Source organism: Eptatretus burgeri, chromosome 1, assembly GCF_056783735.1.
Source record: "Eptatretus burgeri isolate ZD-2024b chromosome 1, Ebu_testis_v1, whole genome shotgun sequence".
Lineage (NCBI taxonomy): Eukaryota > Metazoa > Chordata > Myxini > Myxiniformes > Myxinidae > Eptatretus > Eptatretus burgeri.
Genome location: NC_140961.1, coordinates 8,892,341 through 8,912,357, shown reverse-complemented (window position 1 = coordinate 8,912,357; position 20,017 = coordinate 8,892,341). Strand labels below are relative to the sequence as shown.

The 20,017-nt window shown below is 43.2% G+C and overlaps 1 protein-coding gene across 1 annotated transcript in view; it reads left to right on the top strand.

Annotated features, from left to right (window-relative positions):
• The window catches only part of LOC147033828 (actin-binding LIM protein 1-like), a 296,975-nt gene that overhangs the window by 174,764 nt on the left and 102,194 nt on the right, over positions 1–20,017 (top strand). The window contains exon 7 of the mRNA XM_085871479.1: positions 11,003–11,096. Coding sequence (XP_085727605.1) covers positions 11,003–11,096 — 94 coding nt within the window. The remainder of the gene's footprint in view (positions 1–11,002; positions 11,097–20,017) is intronic.

The following is a 20,017-nucleotide window of genomic DNA, read 5'->3' as shown; positions in this document are numbered from 1 at the left end:
TTCATGGTTACTCTGTAGAACGATTCTCATCGGAATCTCTCGTAGGCAGATATTCCTCAAGGAGTTGCTCCTGGTGGATAGCAGCTCTGTTCACCTCAGTGTGACCTTAAATAAGTCACACATGGTCACCTTTTGGCAAGATACGGGTCACCCTGCGGGTGACATTGGTTTATTTTTTATTTGTCTGTAATTACGTATAAATAATTCTGCAGAGCACAGTTATCATTGGAAATTTTTGCAACTTCGCATATCAAAGGCCTATAGAGATCCCTTTCAGTGCTCAAAATTTTTAAGGTCAAGGTCACTTTGTCGCAAATCAGGGGAGTCGACGAAACCCTTATTTTTTGAGTAATTTTGATCGGATCGTCTTCAAACTTCATGGGAATATAGTTCATGGTCTGGTGCTCAGCTGATTATTTTTTGGCGGCGATTGGCGTTGACCTTCATGGTTAGCGCCTGAGGTCAAACATATTTGACCCCAAGGTCAAATTTTCAAGTTTTAGGAACCATATCGTGTAGTACCTCAAATTGAACACCTCGATGAGTGCTTTCTAGATATGTCAAGCTTGAGACATTATGACGTCATTTGGTGACGTTATGAGGCAAACGCATATTTTTCATGGTTACTCTGCAGAACGATTCTCATCGGAATCTCTCGTCGGCAAATATTCCTCATGGTGTAGCAGCACAGCAAACCTGTTGTGCATTTTGCGATACCAGCACCAAATTTGGCACAAATGCTCACTAATATGTTGCGAACATTTTCAGATATTGGGCCACTTGAAATTCTCTCTTTATGTCCGCCATATTGGATTTCAAAATGGCCGCCACTTGAAATCTACATTTGCTGTTATCTCTGGACGTAATGTAGCTATTGACTTGATTCTGGTATCTAAATGTATGTTTTTGGGGGCAAGGAATCCAATGGTACCATTTTCAACTTAATACTATCTATCACATTGTCATATAATTTTATTTGGAGATTATCTAGGCAAATATTGGATTCAACACAATACTTTGAAAAGAATGTCTTAGTTCTGTAAATGTCTTAGGTATAATACTGACATGCTGCATGGTCTAGTATTTGAGGCTAGGTGTACTGGTATCTGAGGCTAGGTATATACCGGTACTGAAGATACGTGTACCTAAACCGTGTCATGTTAACAAGTTCAGCATTGCCACAAGTACATGTATGTTGTTGATTCATCGTCATGTGCAGTCCCCTTCACACACACAGAGGGCTGTGCACTGAAGGGCAGCCTTTTTGCACTTGCAAAAGGAGACAGTGGAGCAGTTGGGCTCACTGACAACCCTCGTGCCCTACGTCGCTGGATGGTTGCGGGACCAGAAGTTGCCAGGGTGATCGAAGAATTCCAGGATGGGAACCAATACAGGAGACGGCAAACAGCAGACACACATCATCATGATCAGACGCCAAGTGTACAGGCCTCATTTGTGAAAGATGTTCACTCTCTCGTCGGTGTCATAGAGGAGATGGGCAACCCATTCGAGGAGGAGAGTCAGGATGTAGTCAAACTGGACACAGAGGAGATCGCAGATCCTGCTGCTGTGGAGACCATGATGAATGCCAAGAGGATTGGCCAAGAGCAGTTCGAGGCTTTCACCAGAGTGTGTCTGTTGGACAGAACAAAGGCAGTGGACGCACCCATTCCTCGTAACAAGCTGAAGGTGTTCAGCACTTCCACTTCAAGAAGCCAGAGCATAGGTCAGCAACAGCTCGCCTCCATCAAGAATGACCGTGAACTCTTCGCACGCCTGTACATTGGCTGCCAGACGAGGGATGGAAACCTTGAGGAGTTATTTTGTCACGAGAATCAGGCATGTCCTCCTGCATTGTCTGATGGTGGAAGCCTCTGCACTGGTACCAAGAGTGATCTCCTCACATGCTTGGAAGAAGTCTCCGACGCAAAGACAGAGACTGCTGTCACGACCTGTATTGTGGTTGATGGAGCAGCCATCGTCCAGATGCTGAAGCCGGCTGCATAAAAGACCTTTGAAAAGTATGCACAACAGATCTTCATCCCATATATGTCCACGAAGCTGCAAACAGTGTCATGTCTGGATCTGGTCTGGGATACTTACCTTGCTGATTCACTGAAAGGTAGTACACGTGCAAAGCGGGGACAAGGTGTGCGGAGACGTGTGGTGGCTGCCGCAGCCATACCAGGAAACTGGTAGAACTTCCTACGAGTGGACAGCAACAAGACCGAGCTGTTCAGGTTCCTCTCAGCAGCTCTCATGGAATGGTTTGACCAGGAGGACAAGCAACTCGTCATTACTGATGGAGAGGCAGTGCTCAGCAAGCCACTACTGCCAGATCTGACCTCACTCGCCCCATGTAACCATGAAGAAGCTGACAGTCGGATGTTGCTGCATGCATCTCACGCAGTCCAGCATGGACACCATGCAATACTCATCCGAACTGTAGACACCGATGTTGTGGTGCTGGCAGTGTCCCTGGCACAGGAGTTGCAACCAGAAGACAAACTGTGGCTGGCATTCGGAACAGGCCAGAGTTTCCGATACCTCTCAGCACACGAAATAGCAGCTGGATTGGGACGAGAGAAGGCTCGTGCACTGCCAATGTTCCACGCTCTAACTGGATGCGACACTGTGTCTAGTTTTCATAGACATGGCAAGAAGACTGCGTGGGCAGTCTGGACGGTACTGCCAGAACTCACTGAGGCGCTGCTGCTGCTGTCCTCTGCACCTCGTGACATACCAGACGATGCAATGCGCATCATCGAGAGGTTCGTGATCCTGTTGTATGATCGAACCAGCAAATGCACAGACATTGAGAAGGCCAGGAGGAAACTCTTCGCAAGGAAAAACAATGTGCAGCTCATCCCTCCAACGAAGGCAGCTCTGGAGGAACATGTCAAGAGGGCAGTGTATCAAGGTGGACATGTGTGGGGTCAGATACTGCTGCCAGCACCAGAGCTCCCTCCACCAACCAACTGGGGTTGGTCAAGGACTGGAGAAGGACAGTACACACCTTACTGGACCAGGCTAACTGAGGCAGCTCACAGCTGCATTGAGCTGGTTTCTTGCAAGTGCAAGAAAGGGTGTGTGAGGCGCTGCAAGTGTAAAAAGGCTGCCCTTCAGTACACAGCCCTTCTGTGTGTGTGAAGGGGACTGCACATGACGATGAGTCAACAACATACATGTACTTGTGGCAATGCTGAACTTGTTAACATGACACTGTTTATGTACACGTATCTTCAGTACCGGTATATACCTAGCCTCAGATACCAGTACACCTCGCCTCAAATACTAGACCATGTAGCATGTCAGTATTATACCTCAGACATTTACAGAACTAAGACATTCTTTTCAAAGTATTGTGTTGAATTCAATATTTGCCTAGATAATCTCCAAATAAAATTATATGACAATGTGATAGATAGTATTAAATTGAAAATGGTACCATTGGATTCCTTGCCCCCAAAAACATACATTTAGATACCAGAATCAAGTCAATAGCTGCATTACGTCCAGAGATAATAGCAAATGTGGATTTCAAGTGGCGGACATTTTGAAATCCAATATGGCGGACATAAAGAGAGAATTTCAAGTGGCCCAAAATCTGAAAATGTTCGCAACATATTAATGTACATTTGTGCCAAATTTGGTGCTTGTATCACAAAATGCACAATTCTTTTGAATATTTGGGCTAAGCCGCCTCACTATCAAGGAGTCGCTCCTGGTGGATAGCAGCTCTGTTCACCTCAGTGTGACCTTAAAGAAGTCACACATGGTCACCTTTTGGCAAGATACGGGTCACCCTGCAGGTAACATTGGTTTATTTTTTTTTGAGCATTTGTGTTGTATTATATGTCTGGAATGTCTATGCCATCCCCACATTGGAAATCCAGCGACTTCCTGATAAGTCATTACAAAGCAGGCAATTGCTACCTCCTATGAATGTGACATCAAGTGATGGTCACTGCATCCTTTGAAGATGTGGGTCCAAGGACCGGTTTAAAATGCCAGGTGTGCCATAAAGAGCAGCATTAGCATATCGGATTCGTGTCTATCCATTAATTTAATCCACAAGGACATTGCAACATAAAGCAATCCATGATTGTAGAAAAACATTTTGCAAAATAAGGATCATAAATAGGAAAACCAGTTTAGTTACAGTATGTGGAAATAAAAAAAAACACCGCACCGCTCACTGCCTGATGCAGTGTCTGCTGCTCCACTCCCCATAAACAGCATCAGCCGACTTGCATGGATTTTGAAGCCTTGGGGTTGTAGAAAGCCATGTTGGTTTGCTGATGTTGTGACTGGCTATTTCAACTGTAAAAATCTTAATTCCTGGCTGCCAAAGTCCTCATAAACGATGTCATGGATGCCTAAATTGGGTAGATGTGTGTGTGTGTGTGTGTGTGTGTGTGTGTGTGTGTGTGTGTGTGTGTGTGTGTGTGTGTGTGTGTGTGTGTGTGTGTGTGTGTGTGTGTGAGAGAGAGTGATGGTAGACTACCACAATCCAAAGAGGAAATGGCTGCTGCATAGCACCAACACTCTTCAAATTGTCCTCCTTTCTAATCATTGAACATTGAACGACAAATCTTAAGGACAAGCAAATACAACTCGTCGTTTCACTGACTGGAATAATAATGGGGTAGCGGGGAGAGAGAGAGGGATGGAGAGGGTGGGGAGGGAGAGAGGAGGGGAGGAAGAGAGGAAGGAACAGGGGAGATAGCAGGGAGGGGAGTGAAACAGGAGGGATGGAGAGAGGATGGAGTGAGGGAGAAAGGAGGGAGGGGGTAGCGAGGATTATGGGGAAGAGAGAAGGGAAGTGGGGAGGGGGTTTAGGAAGAGGTAAGCATCAAGGGAGGGGTTCTCGAATTTAGGGGGAAATGGGGGTGAGGGGTTCTCAACTTGCATTTGGTAGTGGGACTTGTGGAGAAGGGTGGGGGATAGTGCATTGAAGATGATGCTGCTCTTCCAGCAACAATGACAAGGGGTGGAGGTTGTTGCATGGCAATCGTAGAAGATTATTTCTCTTCGCCACTGAAGGTGAAGGAGGTGATGTTTTCACCCCTTTCTGTCTGTGTACGACTTGCAAAATCGAAGATTTTTCAAGTATAGTTTGTCGATTTTGTTATTCTGTCTGTTTTTCTGTTTGTCACCTACAGGTCACAATTTTAAACTAATCTTCATGAAACTTCACCAAATGGTAGAGTTTGTCATAAGGAAGAAGCTTATTGTTTTTGAGGTCAAAAAGTCAAAAGGTCAACAGAGGGCAAAGGTCAACAACTAAGGTGGTATTTCTGAAATACTCAATTTTCAGCCCATTGACTTGGAATTTGAAGAGGATTTTCATATCAGGTCACTCAATTGAACCAGTAAATTATTTTTGAGGTCAACATGGACCAAAAGGTCAACATAGGCCCAAGGTCAACGACTAAAGTGGTATTTCTAAAATCCTCAATTTTCATCTCACTGACTTGAAATTTGAAGAAGATTTGGATATAATGTCACTGAATTCAACCACCAATTATTTTTGAGGTTCACATCGGCCAAAAGGACGACATAGGCCGAATTTCTAAAATTGTCAGTTTTCATCCGATTGACTTGAAATTTGAAGAGGAGTTGCATGTTTGGACATTGAATTCAACCACCAATTATTTTTAAGGTCAAATTTGTTTAATGGATTTTGCAAGTGTCGTGCTCTGCATGACTTCTTCTTGTTTGTTTGTGTGCAGGATATCTCAAAAAGTTGGATATGGATCCAGATAAAATTTTGTGGACAGGTTGGGTGTGTGACAAGGACAAACTGATTAGATGTTGGTGAAGATCCGGATCCGGATCCGACTGCGAGATATTTTGAAGTGATTCTTCACCATTGAGAGACAGGGCCAAAAATGATATATAGCATGATATCTCAAAAAGTTGTGGATAGATTCGGCCGCATCTTGGTGGATATGTCGGTATGTAACGAGGACGAATTGATTCAATTTTGGTGAAGATCCGAATCCGAATCCGGATCTGATAATTTTTTAAAGTGATTCTTCACCATTGAGAGAAATGGCCAAAAACGAGATAGTACTGTATAGCATGATCTTTCAAAAATGTATTGCGCCCGATATGTTCTCGTGGATCAGGCATTACGTAGCCGAGGTATGCGCTTTTCCGAGTGCCCTTCTAGTTTCCTCTGTGTTAGCATTCCGAAGACAAGGTTGATGGTAACTGGAAGGGAGGTAGCAGAGGAGGATAATAGCCCCATTCAATTGGGAATGAAGAAATTGAGGCTGTCATTGGATTTCCATATCTTGGGTCAGTAATAGAATCATCATCTGGCAGAGTGCGTGCTGATGTGGAGAATTTGATTGCACAAGCCTTTGTTGTCTTCCATCGAGTGGTATTTAAAAATGCAGACCTGAGAATACCAACCAAGCAGGTGTGCGAAGCCTGCTTGGTTGGTATTCACTGCCAGTTCGACTTTATGGATCTGAGTGCTGTACTCCTTTCAAGAAAGACCTAGCGAAACTGAACTTCTTCCATAACAGATGCGTACCTACTAGTCTAGGCAGTGGCTGCATTACATCACATCACATCACATCACATCACAGGAGATCAGGAATTATTGGGGTGATCCTGAAACTGCAGCGGTAAAAGTGATAAATTGTCATCTCGAATGGCTGGCCCATTTTGTTGAGATGGCAGCTGACCACACTCCAAAGAGGATCCTCTTTTTGCTGGCTCCCCCAACCACATCCAGGTGGAGGGCCAATGAAGAGATGTTAAGATGTGGTCACAAGTTATTTCAAGCAGTTAATTTTATCGAAGGAGATGAGTCATATCAAGTGGCGTGCACATCAAAATGAAGATGGCCCTCTTATGAATCTGTGTATGAAACATCCTACCAAGTTGATTCTATCACAGAAATACCAAGAACAGTTAAATGCCATCAATGTAATATAACCTTCAGAAGAGTGATGAGAAATGCCATAAATACATCTTTGAGAGACAGAAACCCATTAGTGAACAAGATGGAGCACTCCAGTGCATATCTTGCCTGAGATGGTTCCACAGGTGAGGAGGTATAGGTGTCCACAATTGTTGACCAGCTCCACATTGAGTGCCTCTGTATTGGGCTATAACTTTACTTCCTCCCCCTTGGAGGGGATTGGGTAGCAGAAAAACAAAATAAAGTGTGTGTTTGTGCGTACATGCGTGCGTGCACGTGTGTGCGCGTGTGTTTTCTTCATTCACTATTGTGGGGACCGGAGTCCAAGTGCTACACACACTGGTCATTGTAGCATGGATTCTGACCAACAGGCACAACCTGTCTAAGAACACTTGCCGATGGCAGTCGGAACAATTCATCATAAAAAAGCAAGCTTTCTGTGTTATAATAGGCTGACATAGGAGACGCTGCTTGCTGTGCTTGGGCCAATTGAAATGGCAAGCTTTCCTGAGAGAGTGTCGTCCATGTACACATGTTTTGGATTACTTCACCTTCATCAGCATGGAGCAGAGGTAGCCCTGGGTCTATCATTGTCTCCTTCCCTAACCCCTCACCTTTACAACCCTCCCCCATCTCGGTACAAACACATTTTCAACACAAAATGTCTTCTTCTCTCGGCTGCTCCCGTTAGGGGTCACCACAGCGGATCATCCGTATGATCCCCATAGTGATTTGGCACATGTTTTACGCCGGATGCCCTTCCTGACGCAACCCTGGTCGCCTCTTACAACGCAGGGACATGGTACACCTATTTTAACCGGGGTATACACCGGCCTAGTACACTGGTACTCATTTCACCGACCTCGAAGGATGACAGGCTGAGTCAACCCCCTGGTGTATTAATTCAGTGGCCCAACGGGGCTTGAACTCAGGACCTTATGAAATCCCAAGCCGCTGCCCTAACCACTGCGCCAACACCAGGCTATTTTGAACACAAAATGTATATATATAAAATAATAATTAGTTTTCAAGCAAACATAGTGCAATTGGGCTCAAATAAGATGGAGATCAGGACACCTTGGAAGATGGTTCTGGAGAGATCTCCACAGGTCATTGGGCTAAGGAAAGGGTGAAGTGGAGTGTACGTTCATTGTGGAATAGCACAGGATAATTGGTGGATGATGAGGGTGAGATGGCAGGCCTACTAAACCGTTTTTTAGCTCGCCTATTCGAAGAACAGAGCTTTAGCGATACCCCGGCGTGAGCGTGAAAATGTTAAAGTTTTTGGTGCAGGTCATTTTTTCCTTTGTAATGTTTTTATCCACCACACTTTTTTTATACGCCCGATATATATATATATATATATATATATATATATATATATATATATATATATATATATATATATATATATATATATATATATATATATATATATCGGGGCGTATTATGTGTCGTCCGTCTGTCTGTCCGTCCGTCCGTTCCTGTCCGCACTCTAACTCCCAAAGTTTTCAACTTTCACGTTTCATATTTGGTAAATAGGTACAGACTGTGGAGACGGAATGTCGCGACATACGTTCGTCATATAAAGTGGTTGCTGTTTTCCATGTAGTCGCACAATTCTGTATAAACCTTCTTGTTCAGGCGTATATTGTGCTCACTTGTGCTCTTGTTACTGATTACAATAAACAAATACATATATTGCTTTAAAATTATTTGGATCAAACTTCACTGCAATGCTTTATAAAAAAAATATTAATTATTAGACGAGTCTTTTAAAAACGATAAATGTATAAACAGGCGAGCATTGGGTGGCTTTGACACCAACTCTGGTTTACCTCTACGTTTACACGGGAACAGTCAGGGGAACTTCCAATCGTGGAGAGTATCTATCTCCGGGTGGTTAAGGGATTTTTTAGAAGGGATCCAGGTAGCTGCAGGTGAAGTGAAGAAACAGCTGGAAAATTAAGGGATGATAAAGTTCCAGAGCCACATGATATGTATCCAAGAGTATTGTGGGATGTGGCAGAGCAGATAACCATGATATTAGCGGTATTATTTAATATTTCACCAGAGTCAGAACAGGGACCAGCAGATTGGAGAGTAGCAAATGTAACATCATTATTTAAGAAAGGATCCAGAGAAGAATTGGGGAACTTTAGACCTGTTAGCTTGATTTCAGTTGTGGAGAAGGTGTTAGAGACATTAATCAAGGAATGGAAAAGGAAACATCTGAATAATTTCAAACTAATTAAAAGTAGTGAGCATGGGTTTACCAAAGGGAGATCATGTTGAACAAATTTATTGGAGTTTTACGACGTATTTTCTGTTTGGGCGGATGAAGGAAGTGCAGTGGATGTAAGAAGTATATCTCGACTTTAAGAAGGGATTTGATAAGGTACCACATCGGATATTGTTAGCCAAGGTGAGGTCTTGTGGAGTGGCTGGTCAGGTCGCCAACTGGATTGGAAACTGGCTTTGTGATCGGAAGCAAAGAGTGGCTTTGAGTGGGACGATGTCTTCTTAGGAGGATGTAAGAAGTGGGGTACCTCTGGGATCAGTACTAGGATCAATACTCGGACCATTATTATTCATTATTTACATCAACAATTTGAATTGTGGGATTGAGAATAGGCTTTCCATGTTTACAGACGACACAGAGCTTGGAGGTAAGGTGGATGGCAGAGATAGGACAGTGATCAGATTTCAGGCAAGTCTCGATACTTTCAGAGATTGGGTAAATATTTTAACGTAAAGAAATGTAACATGATGGGGATGGGTAGGAATCATGAAAATAGAGATCACATGATACAAGGAGCGGGTCTTGGAGCTTGTCACGCAGGAGAAGGATCTGGGGGTAAACAGACAGGGCAGTGCCAGGCAGGTATAGGTAAAGGTAAGAAGGTTTTAGGCTGCACTGTATTTGTGGAGGGATAAATTGTAAATCACAGGAGGTGGTGTTTACACTGTATTGGAATGTAGTGAGGCCTCATCTTGAATATTGTGTGCAGTTTTGGTCACCACAACTTAGGAAGGACATAGCTGTCATAGAGAGGGTTCAGCATTGAACAACTCAATTGATTCCAGGGCAAGCTAAACTCAGCTATTTGAATGGAGGAAGGAGACCGGAATTTATACATTGGAAAGGAGGTGATTACGAGGGGATCTGATTGGAGATGTTTAAGATAATGAAGGGTGTGGACAAGATAGATGAAGTGGAGTTTTTCAGCAGAATGGACAGGGTTAGTACCAGGGGGGCAGTTACCTTGAGTATTCTTTCAGTCAGGGAGTGGTTAATGCATGGAATGGTCTCCCCGGAAAGGTAGTGGTCGTGGAGGGGGTGGATAACTTAAAATGTGATTTAGATTGGTATCTGGATGCATTGGAGATAGAGCAGTATAGAGATATTGGCTTGTGTGCATTGGTGAGTAGCTTGCAATATGGATGGGTGACAGTACAGGGGTTAGCACAGCACAGGCATGATGGGCCGAATGACCTCCTACTCCACCAAAGTTCCTTGTGTGTGTGTGTGTGTGTGTGTTATTTATTATTTATTTATTCATGTGCAACCTGTCAGTATCTCTGCTAAGCTGCATCATTTTCTGGGGGCGTGACTGTGCCACTGACGCATACCCCCTGTTACCAGCACACTGGTACTCATTTTGCCGACCTCGGAAGGATGGCACGCTGAGTCAACCTGCCTGGTGTTAATTAAACGGTTTGACAGAGGCTTCACCTCAACATCCTGAGATCTTAAGTTAGCCACCCTAAGCGTAAAGCCAATGCCAGGCTGTGTGTGTGTGTGTGTGTGTGTGTGTGTGTGTGTGTGTGTGTGTGTGTGTGTGTGTGTGTGTGTGTAATTGCAACACTTGCTTGTTTTTTCAGTGCTTGAGATTGTAACTGATGTTATTCTAAAATCAACACACAGCAAACATGAGATGAGTTTCCATCATCGAGCTTATTCGTTGGGAACAAAATTTCAGTTTGCTGAAGATAAAATTTCCCCACTAACCTCACACTGCCACACATGCCACCCTCTCACTCTCCCCTACAACCTCCCAGGGAAGGCATGCCATACTGCGAGCGAGACTACCATGCTCAGTATGGAGTGCGTTGCGATGGTTGTGACAAATACATCACCGGCAGAGTGTTGGAGGTATTGTCATAGTTTATCTAATGGCAGCTCTTTTCAGCAAATGAACTATTTAATGGCTCGCGCTCTTTCCACGATTTGCCATTGTGGAGATGCTACTGTTGTTGGTGTGATTATTATGAATTCTGTGCTATTCCTTCAGGTGTTGAGGTACGCACACTCACCTCCTGGGTTTGAATCCCGACCCAGCTATAAACTGTCATGGCAGTGTTTCATGGTCAGAGCGATTCATCAATGTATGTGCCTTCCCTCGGATTGATGTAAAACGGACATCTGCCAACATTAGGAGGTGGACGTAAAATATCCCATGGTGTTCTTCACGAAGAGTAGGCGAGCTATCACCGGCACCATGAACAAATTACAAATTCCTGCTTTAACTGGCAGAGGGCATTGCATCAGCGGCACAGCCACACCCTCAGCCAATGATGCTACTCCGCAGCCTTGTGCTGCATACGAATGGAGAAGAAGTTGTTGCCTTGTGGTTGCTGTCATGTGTGTTCGAACAGACCTGCAGTCAAGCGTCCCAATGTAAAGGCATAACCTGAGCAAAAGAATCAGTGTTTAAAAGTTGATGGATACATTGATCTTTCAATTGGTTCACATGAAGAGCATGAGCTGTGGTTGTAGAAAAGTATTCTTTGACTACTAATATTCTTATTATCAGAACACTACATTATTTTGATCTTGAATGGACAATACTTGTGATCGGGATTCGATGGAGAATACAGAAGGTTTGCTTGCGTGTGAGCACGTAGTGTTCCAGCAGAGTGGAACGTGTCATGCACAGCAAATGTTCATTCATTACTGCCAACACATAAAGTAATTAAATAAATAAACAACTGGGAACTGGAACGACACTCGGTGGAGAGCATACCTCCGCCAAGCTGATTAGTTCATGTTTTGTATCCCACTGATAGGCCGCATCTGGATCCGGACCTCAACCAAAGTCAAATCGGCTTGTTCTTATCACCGAACCAACTCATCCACCGAGTTTCGTCCGAATCCGTCCACAACATTTTAAAATATCATGCCATATATTGTTTTAACCCTTTCACTCGATGGTGAATAATCACTGAGAAAATTCTCGTTTCTGGATTCGGATCCGGGTCTTCACCAAAATGGAATCAATTTTTCCTTGTCACACACCCATCCTATCCATCAGATTTCACCCGAATCCGTCCCTAAAGACCCTGTCACACCTTGACGATTTAGCCAGCGTATGCCGACGTATAAAAATTTTGTCTAAAACGCTGGCACACGTCAAATATGTTATGGGTAAGTTTTGTGTACGTTAAGAGCACGCTGGCATACGTTATGGGTAAGTTTTGTATACGTTAAGAGCACGCTGGCATACGTCTTAGTACGCTGGCATACGTCGCAGTATGCCGAGCTCGTCGACAAATTTTAACATGCTTGAAATTTTTTCGATGTATGCCAGCGGATGACACACACGTTCCGCATACGCTGGCCATAAGTTGTAGGCACGTTACGCGATCGTTGACACACGTTACTTGTAAGTTACTCATTAGTCAAAACACGTCAAGGTAATGTTTAGCGTCAGTGTTCCAGACCCCATGGTTTTTTTTTTTTCTTCTTCGGCATGACGGTGATGTTAACACTTCGATTTCTAGTGCGGTTATAATAAAACATAATTAATAGGCTGCCGCTCAACGATTTAAATCATAACCGCACGAGAAATCGAAGTGTCAACATCACCGTCATGCTGAAGAAGAAGAAAAAAAAAACCATGGAGTCTGGAACACTGACGGGTTCCTCCTGTGTGAACCCCATTTTGATATACCAATTCCCCTAAACGCTGCCAATACGCCATTATACAGAAGCTGTAAGTTAGTAACACGTTCAGTAAGTTCTGTGGTCGTCCGGAAGACGTCAATATGCGTTGGAGATACGTTACACATAGGTTCAAAGCACGTCACTCATCGGTTCAAAGCCTGTTACTCATCGGTGAGAAACATGTTTCGGGTACGCTAAACATTACCTCGACGTGTTTCGACTTATGAGTAACTTACAAGTAACGTGTGTCGACGTGTGTCAACGATCGCGTAACGTGCCTACAACTTATGGCCAGCATATACAGAACGTGTGCATCATACGCTGGCATACGTCGAAAAATTTTCAACATGCTGAAAATTTGTCGACGTACTCAGCGTACTACGACGTATGCCAGCGTGCTTCAGCGTGCTCTTAACTTATACAAAACTTACCCATAACGTATTCGACGTGTGCCAGCGTGCTCTTAACGTACACAAAACTTACCCATAACATATTCGACGTGTGCCAGCGTTTTAGACAAATTTTTCATACACTGGCTAAAACGTCAAGGTGTGACAGCGGCTTGACACTTCGATGTCTAGTGCGGTTATGATTTGAATCGTCGAGTCGCAGCCTTTTAATAGGCTATGCCACGTGGTCGTCTGCGATACGCTGCCGCGCTATGCATAAGTTAGACTATCGTTGGGCATAGGTTGTGAACGCCGACAACACGCTCAGCATTTGTTGATATGTTATCTATATGTTATCGAAACGTTCTGTATATGTTACTAATACGCTATGCATACGTCCAACTCGTTATGAATACGCCCAAAACTGGAAAAAAACATCAATAGTTCAGCGTACGCCAGTGTTTTACAGACATTTTGATACCTTGACATACGCTGGCTAAAACGTCAAGGTGTGACAGGGCCTTAACCTTTTGAGATATCCTACAAAACAAAGACAGACAGACAGACAGACAGACAGACAAGCAGGGATGAAAACATAACCGCCGTCCACCTTCGGTGTTGGAGGTAATGAATAAAACCGAACTAATCATGAGGCAAAAGCAAGCATCAAAAATGTCACATAAACAGGAGAGTAAAATAGGTGAAAAAGATCAAATGTCAAAACAACTTGCAATGTGAGCAAGAGAGCACGTGCAGTATGTTGGAGGATGTGGCAGAAAGTTTGTGAGTTGACTTGGAGGGATAGAACATGACAGGTCATGCAAATACGACGGATTCGGCTGGAGACTCTATGTAAATGTGGAGAGGGGGTTCAGTGAGTATAGTGAGCTGAAGCTTAGCCTAAAGTACATTATAGATCTTTGTGAGAGGGGGTGGGGGGACAAAGTGCCTCAGGTGGTGCGAGGCAGTGACTTGTGGTGTTGGGAGAGGAGAGGAAGACAGCACTATAACCTTTATATTTTATTCTGGATAAATCACAGCATGCAAATTGGGCTCGTCATTCCATATCACCTTGATTTCAGGTGTGGCGAAATGTTTAGCCAATGGCAATTGAAAGTTGATGCCCTGAGGCTCCATAAAAGTTTATAGTCACCAGCCCCCATTGAAACGGATGGTAAGATGCCATTGCTATCATTAAAATTGCTCTCATACCAGCTGAGTTCCCACCACAAGTACCAGCAGTCACCACGAAAGGAAGAAACCACATTATACGCTCGCCAGTGGGGAGGGTACTGCATTTGGATCTGTTTCTTTGTCTTGTTTGTTTGCCTGTTTGTTTGTCTGTTTGTCTGCACAAAATGTGAGTGTATGTGTTAATTACATTAGACCCTTGAGAGCCCAAAGACCCTTTAAGACTCTCAAGACACCTAAGACTCGACCATTTACAACCCAATGACCTTTCACAACCCTAAGACCCTTTGAGCCTTTAGACCTTTTATAACCAACCGTAAGACCATTTAAGACCCTTTAGAGCCCCTTAAGACCATTTACAACTCTAAGACCCTTTAAGATCCTGAAGACCCTATAGATCCCATTCAACCTTTTAGACTCCTCAGACCCTTTGGAACCATAAGGCCCTTGATACCTTGTCGACACATTAGACCCTAAAACCCCGAGAAACCCCGTTATACCCCTTAGAACCCTTAGACCTCGAAGAACCTTTACATCCTCTTAGACCCTTTAGAATCCTGAAGACACTTGGACACCTTTGTTACCTTTAGACCTCTCAAATCTTTTAATACCCTGTACACCATTTTGACCTTCAGACCCTTTTTAGACATTTTAAGACCCTTGAGACCCCTTCAGACAATTCTAACCCTTTGGACCTTAAATTACACCCTTTAGACCCCTTCAACCTTTTAAGACCCTTCAGACACTTTCGATAATTTCGACCCTTTTGACCAATTTAGACATTTTTTTTTACACCTTTCGACCTTTAGACCTTTACAACTTTTCAGTCCTTTGACCTTTTACACATTTACAGCTAGATCATTTAGACCTTTAATTTGCAATCAATGAACTTTCATTTAGTACATTCTTCCATTTATTTGCCACACAAAATATGCTACACAAACCAAGTCCTGCTGAGAGTCTGCAATCTCTGATTGCTCTTTCTTGTTACAATTAGAGTTGTTATAAATAAAATGGCCACCTCTGACATCTTAAGAGATGTGCCAACTGTTACGATCATAAGATAATTCATACGATTTCGGGAATTTCATTTCAATCAACAGTTGTTCTCACCTGTTGTGTACCTTTTATAAAAGTATATAAATTAGAATCACAGACATTCACAGGAGAATGCAATGTGTCTCCCCCATCCCAACCCCACTGCTCCCCATCCATACACTTTAACCCCTATAGAATCAATAGAAAGACACCAGACCAATGTTTACTTGTTTTTCTCTGAAGGGGCTGTGATGAGGTATCTTTGTGCTAAATCTTGTCTGGATTGGTTTCAAGATATATACTTGGCAAGCCCAAACCAAAAATATATATTGACAAATTTTTGCCTTTCACCCCTGTGAAATTGAAAGGGAGACGCAAGATAAATATCAACCTGCTGTTTTTTTTTTTCCATCAGGGCTGCGGCAAGGTACTTTGCGCCAGGTCTTTTCTGGATTGGTTTAAAAAAAAAAAGAATAAAGTTTGGCCAGCCAAAAGCTTGAAGTCTGCAACCATATTTGACCTTTGACTCCTGTTAAATCAATAAAACCACCAGTCCATTGTCTGCCTGCTTTAGTCTGCCGGGGCTGTGGCAAGGCATCTTTGTGCCAAGTCTTGTCTCGATGAGTTTAAGTGCAGAGGCCTGGCAAGAGGCAAGCTAGAAACCTTAATTTTTAGACCGATTTTGACCTTTGACACCTGTATAATTTCGTCATCGACTTATACAAAATGCCAAAAGAATATTTTTCTCCAAATCTCATCTCGATCGATTCAAATACAAGGCAATGGCACAGTTTGATTTTTAGTGTTTCAACCTTAAAATTGGAATAAGGCCGACGTCGAAAAATGTGGTCTATGTCCATTGGATCAAAGTAGCACCATGCCAAATCTGAAGAGGATTGTTCATAATTGAAAGAATGGTATTTCATTGTCATGTTGTTGGAAAGGAAAAAAAAAAAGAAAAATAAATAAAATGTCTCCCCTTCCTGAAGGACGAGAGGGGATATAATAATTCCAATCAAAAGCAAGTCCAAGAAAGAATGGGTAAGAGTGAGCCAGATATGAGTGTTCACTCGACGGTGATGACTAAAGTGAGGGCCTTCAATTAAAGCAAAGCTCTTGCTTGTAGTTTTGAACTCTCATTACATGGACGAAAAGGTAACACCTCTCTCAGCTGTGACTATTAAGGTAGTTTAAAGTCACAATGTTTTTATTTCATCGACGACTCTCATAAAAAAAAAAACTTTCAGCCATGCTTCTTACTCTTACTTAATTGGCCTCATCTCTTCCAATTGTGTTGTCATCTACAACCCTCCCCCCACCTCCTCTACTCCTTCACCCACCCCTCAGTCACCAGGCGATACTTTTGCTCATTTGTGGAAACAAACAATCTAAACTTATTGATATATTTTGTCAATGAAAATTGAAATGAATAACCCTGATCACTTTACTTTAATTGTCCATTCAATGCCTATTCTCCTTCCTTCCATTTTACAAACAGAAACACTGCTGAGAATGTATTAGAAGGTTATTGATATATTTGGTAATTGTAATCAATCTATTACGGCAACCAAGGTAACCGAACCTCAGGAGCAAAAATACTGTATGCTCATGGAAGATGAATGTCCTGATAAATGATAGCATCTGTCTTGACAACTTTGATTCCTCCAAGCAAAATCAGTGGGCTAGCACTGAAGGTTGTACCTGAACAGGAAGTGGACCTCAAACTTCAGGGTTAGAATTGGGCTCTGCTGATATTTTAATTGATGCAAAGGTCAAGACTTAATACTGGAGGTCAAAAAAGGTGAAACAATGCCACAAGCTCTTACAACAATGGTGTAGGAATTATAGCTACATGCATTGCATGTGGTTTTGAACGATCATACTTAAATATGCAACTTGGTTTTTGTCTGTCTGTCTGACTGTGATATGTATATATTTATATGTATATATATATATATATATATATATATATATATATATATATATATATATATATATATATTTATATATGTATGATTATATATATATATATATATATCTATAAATATATATATATATATATATATATATATATATATATATATATATATATATATATGTATATATGTATATATATTTGTATACCGTGCGTAGTGGCGTGCGCCTGTAATCCGGCTACTCGGAGGCTTGGGTTGGAGGATCGCTTGAGGAAGGGAGCTCTGCTCTGCGCTGGGCCACGCTATGAGAGGGTGTAGGGCAGCCTGGAATCATGGCGAAACTCAATCCATATCCCTGTGTCATAAGAGGTGACCAGGGTTGTGTCAGGAAGGGCATTCGGTGTAAAACCTATGCCAAAATCAGTATGCGGATCATATCGGATGATCCGCTGTGGCGACCCCTAACGGGAGCAGGCGAAAGAAGAAGAAGAAGATGTCTATATATATATATATATATATATATATATATATATATATATATATATATATATATATATATATATATATAAATAAATATCTCTATTATAATACCACGCTTGCACACTAAAAACTCGGCTCACCGTCACACGATCCCTATTAAATTGCTGTGGCACTGCCGACAATGTTTGGGAAGTCTTGGCGTTCCATAGTACCACTTGCATTTTGCACAATGCGTATTTTTGTCATTCCCCGTGTACGGTCTGTTGTCTGCTTCCAGCTATGTTGTACTGCTATCCCGTGCATGTGCACGGGTATCGCAAGTGTGTGTGTGTGTGTGTATATATATATATATATATATATATATATATATATATATATATATATATATATATATATATATATATATATATATATATATATATATACCTCGGTGCAAGCTGCCCAAATCCTCGCTGTCCTCGTTGTGGGCAGGCTGGGCATGTCGTTCGCGAGTGTGTTGAGAGCGTCTCCTGTAATTTGTGCGGGGAAGCAGGGCATGTCTTCAGGGGTTGCCCAAAATCTTTCTCTAATGCCTTAAAAAGAGAGAAATCACGAGGTTCCTGGCGCTCCCAGGATTTCAGGGAGGGGGGAAAGGGGGTGAGGCTTGAGAGGGGGGAGGTCGATCAGGGTCCAGGCCCAATTGGGAGGGTGGGGGATCAGGGTCCTGCTCAGGATTGGAAGGTGGTGGAGCAGAGACCGGCGCAAGATGAGAGGGTGGTTGAAAAGGGGATGGTTCAAGATGGGAGCGAAGAGGCTCAGGTCCTTCAATTAGGAGAGAGTGAAGCGTTGAAGGCAAATAAGTGTAGTATTTCGCTGGAAGAGGAAACTACCTCAAAGCTGGGGCAGGAGGGGAGTAGTGGGGATCCTGTAGTAATGGAGCCTGAAGGGAGGGCAATGGGGGAGGAAGTTATGGCTGAGCCGGATTGGGAGGTGGTGGGGGGGTGACCCTCTGAGGTTTGTACAGCGTAAGGGGAAAAGAGCAAAAGCTCTCCCCTCGGTTTCTTCGGGTAAATCGGGGTCCAGAGACTCGTCTGGGTTGGGGTTTGGAGCCCAGAGGGATCATAAAGGGATTAGGTTCAAGAAAACCCGGAAGGTTGCTGTAAAAACTGTTCCACTACAAAAACGGTTCCTCTCAGATGAAGAGGGTTGAATTAAGAGTGGGTTCAGTGAATGTGAGAAGTATTCTGGGGGTGAGTAGGTGTCAGCGGGTTTTTGCCGAACTCAAAACTTTGAATTTAGATATTCTGTTTTTACAGGAATGTTTTTTACCAGGGACTTGTGATTTCCAGCAATGGGAGCGGGAATGGGGGGGGGGGGGGCTTGTGTAAGTTCTCCGGGAGCGATAAAAACAAGAATGATGGTGTTAGTATTCTTTTTGGGAATAGATTCGCATGGAGGGTGGTGAAGGTGGTTGTCATTGAGCCAGGGAGGGTTTGTGTAGTTGATGCTGTGGTCCAGGGGAAGCACTTCCGGTTGATGAATATGTATCTCCCTCATCAGCCTTGGGAGAAGAAGACATTGTTGGACCGGGTCAAACCTTGGCTCTGTACGCATAAACTGTTGATTGTGGGGGGAGACCTTAACATCTCTTTGGAGGAACCTTCTAGCCGCGCGTCGGCCAAAGGGGTGTCGGACTTGCTGGATACCTTCAAGCTTAAGGATGTCTTTCGGGATTTCTGCAGCCGGGATCCAGGTTTCACTTGGTCTAATGCAGGGGGGTCACAGAGGTCTAGGCTGGATTATATTTTTGTCCCGAAAGAAGTTACAACGGTTGGCGTCCAAAGGTTGTGGAACAGCTTTTCAGACCACTGTCTTCTGAAGGCTGTTTTTTCCTTTGGTAATTGTTTGTTTGTTGGGAAAGGTGTTTGGAGGTTAAATACATCCTTGTTGGGGAATCCAGAGATAAGGGAATTGATTGTTACAAGACTCAAGGCCTGGAAGGATTTGATCCCTCTCTTCAGTTCGGTGGGGGAATGGTGGGACGAGGTAAAAGCCAGACTTAAAGAGATATTCCAGAGGCTGGCTCGGAGGGCTAGCTTTAAGGCCGCCAAGTCCTTTAAGGCCAAGTCGGCCTGTC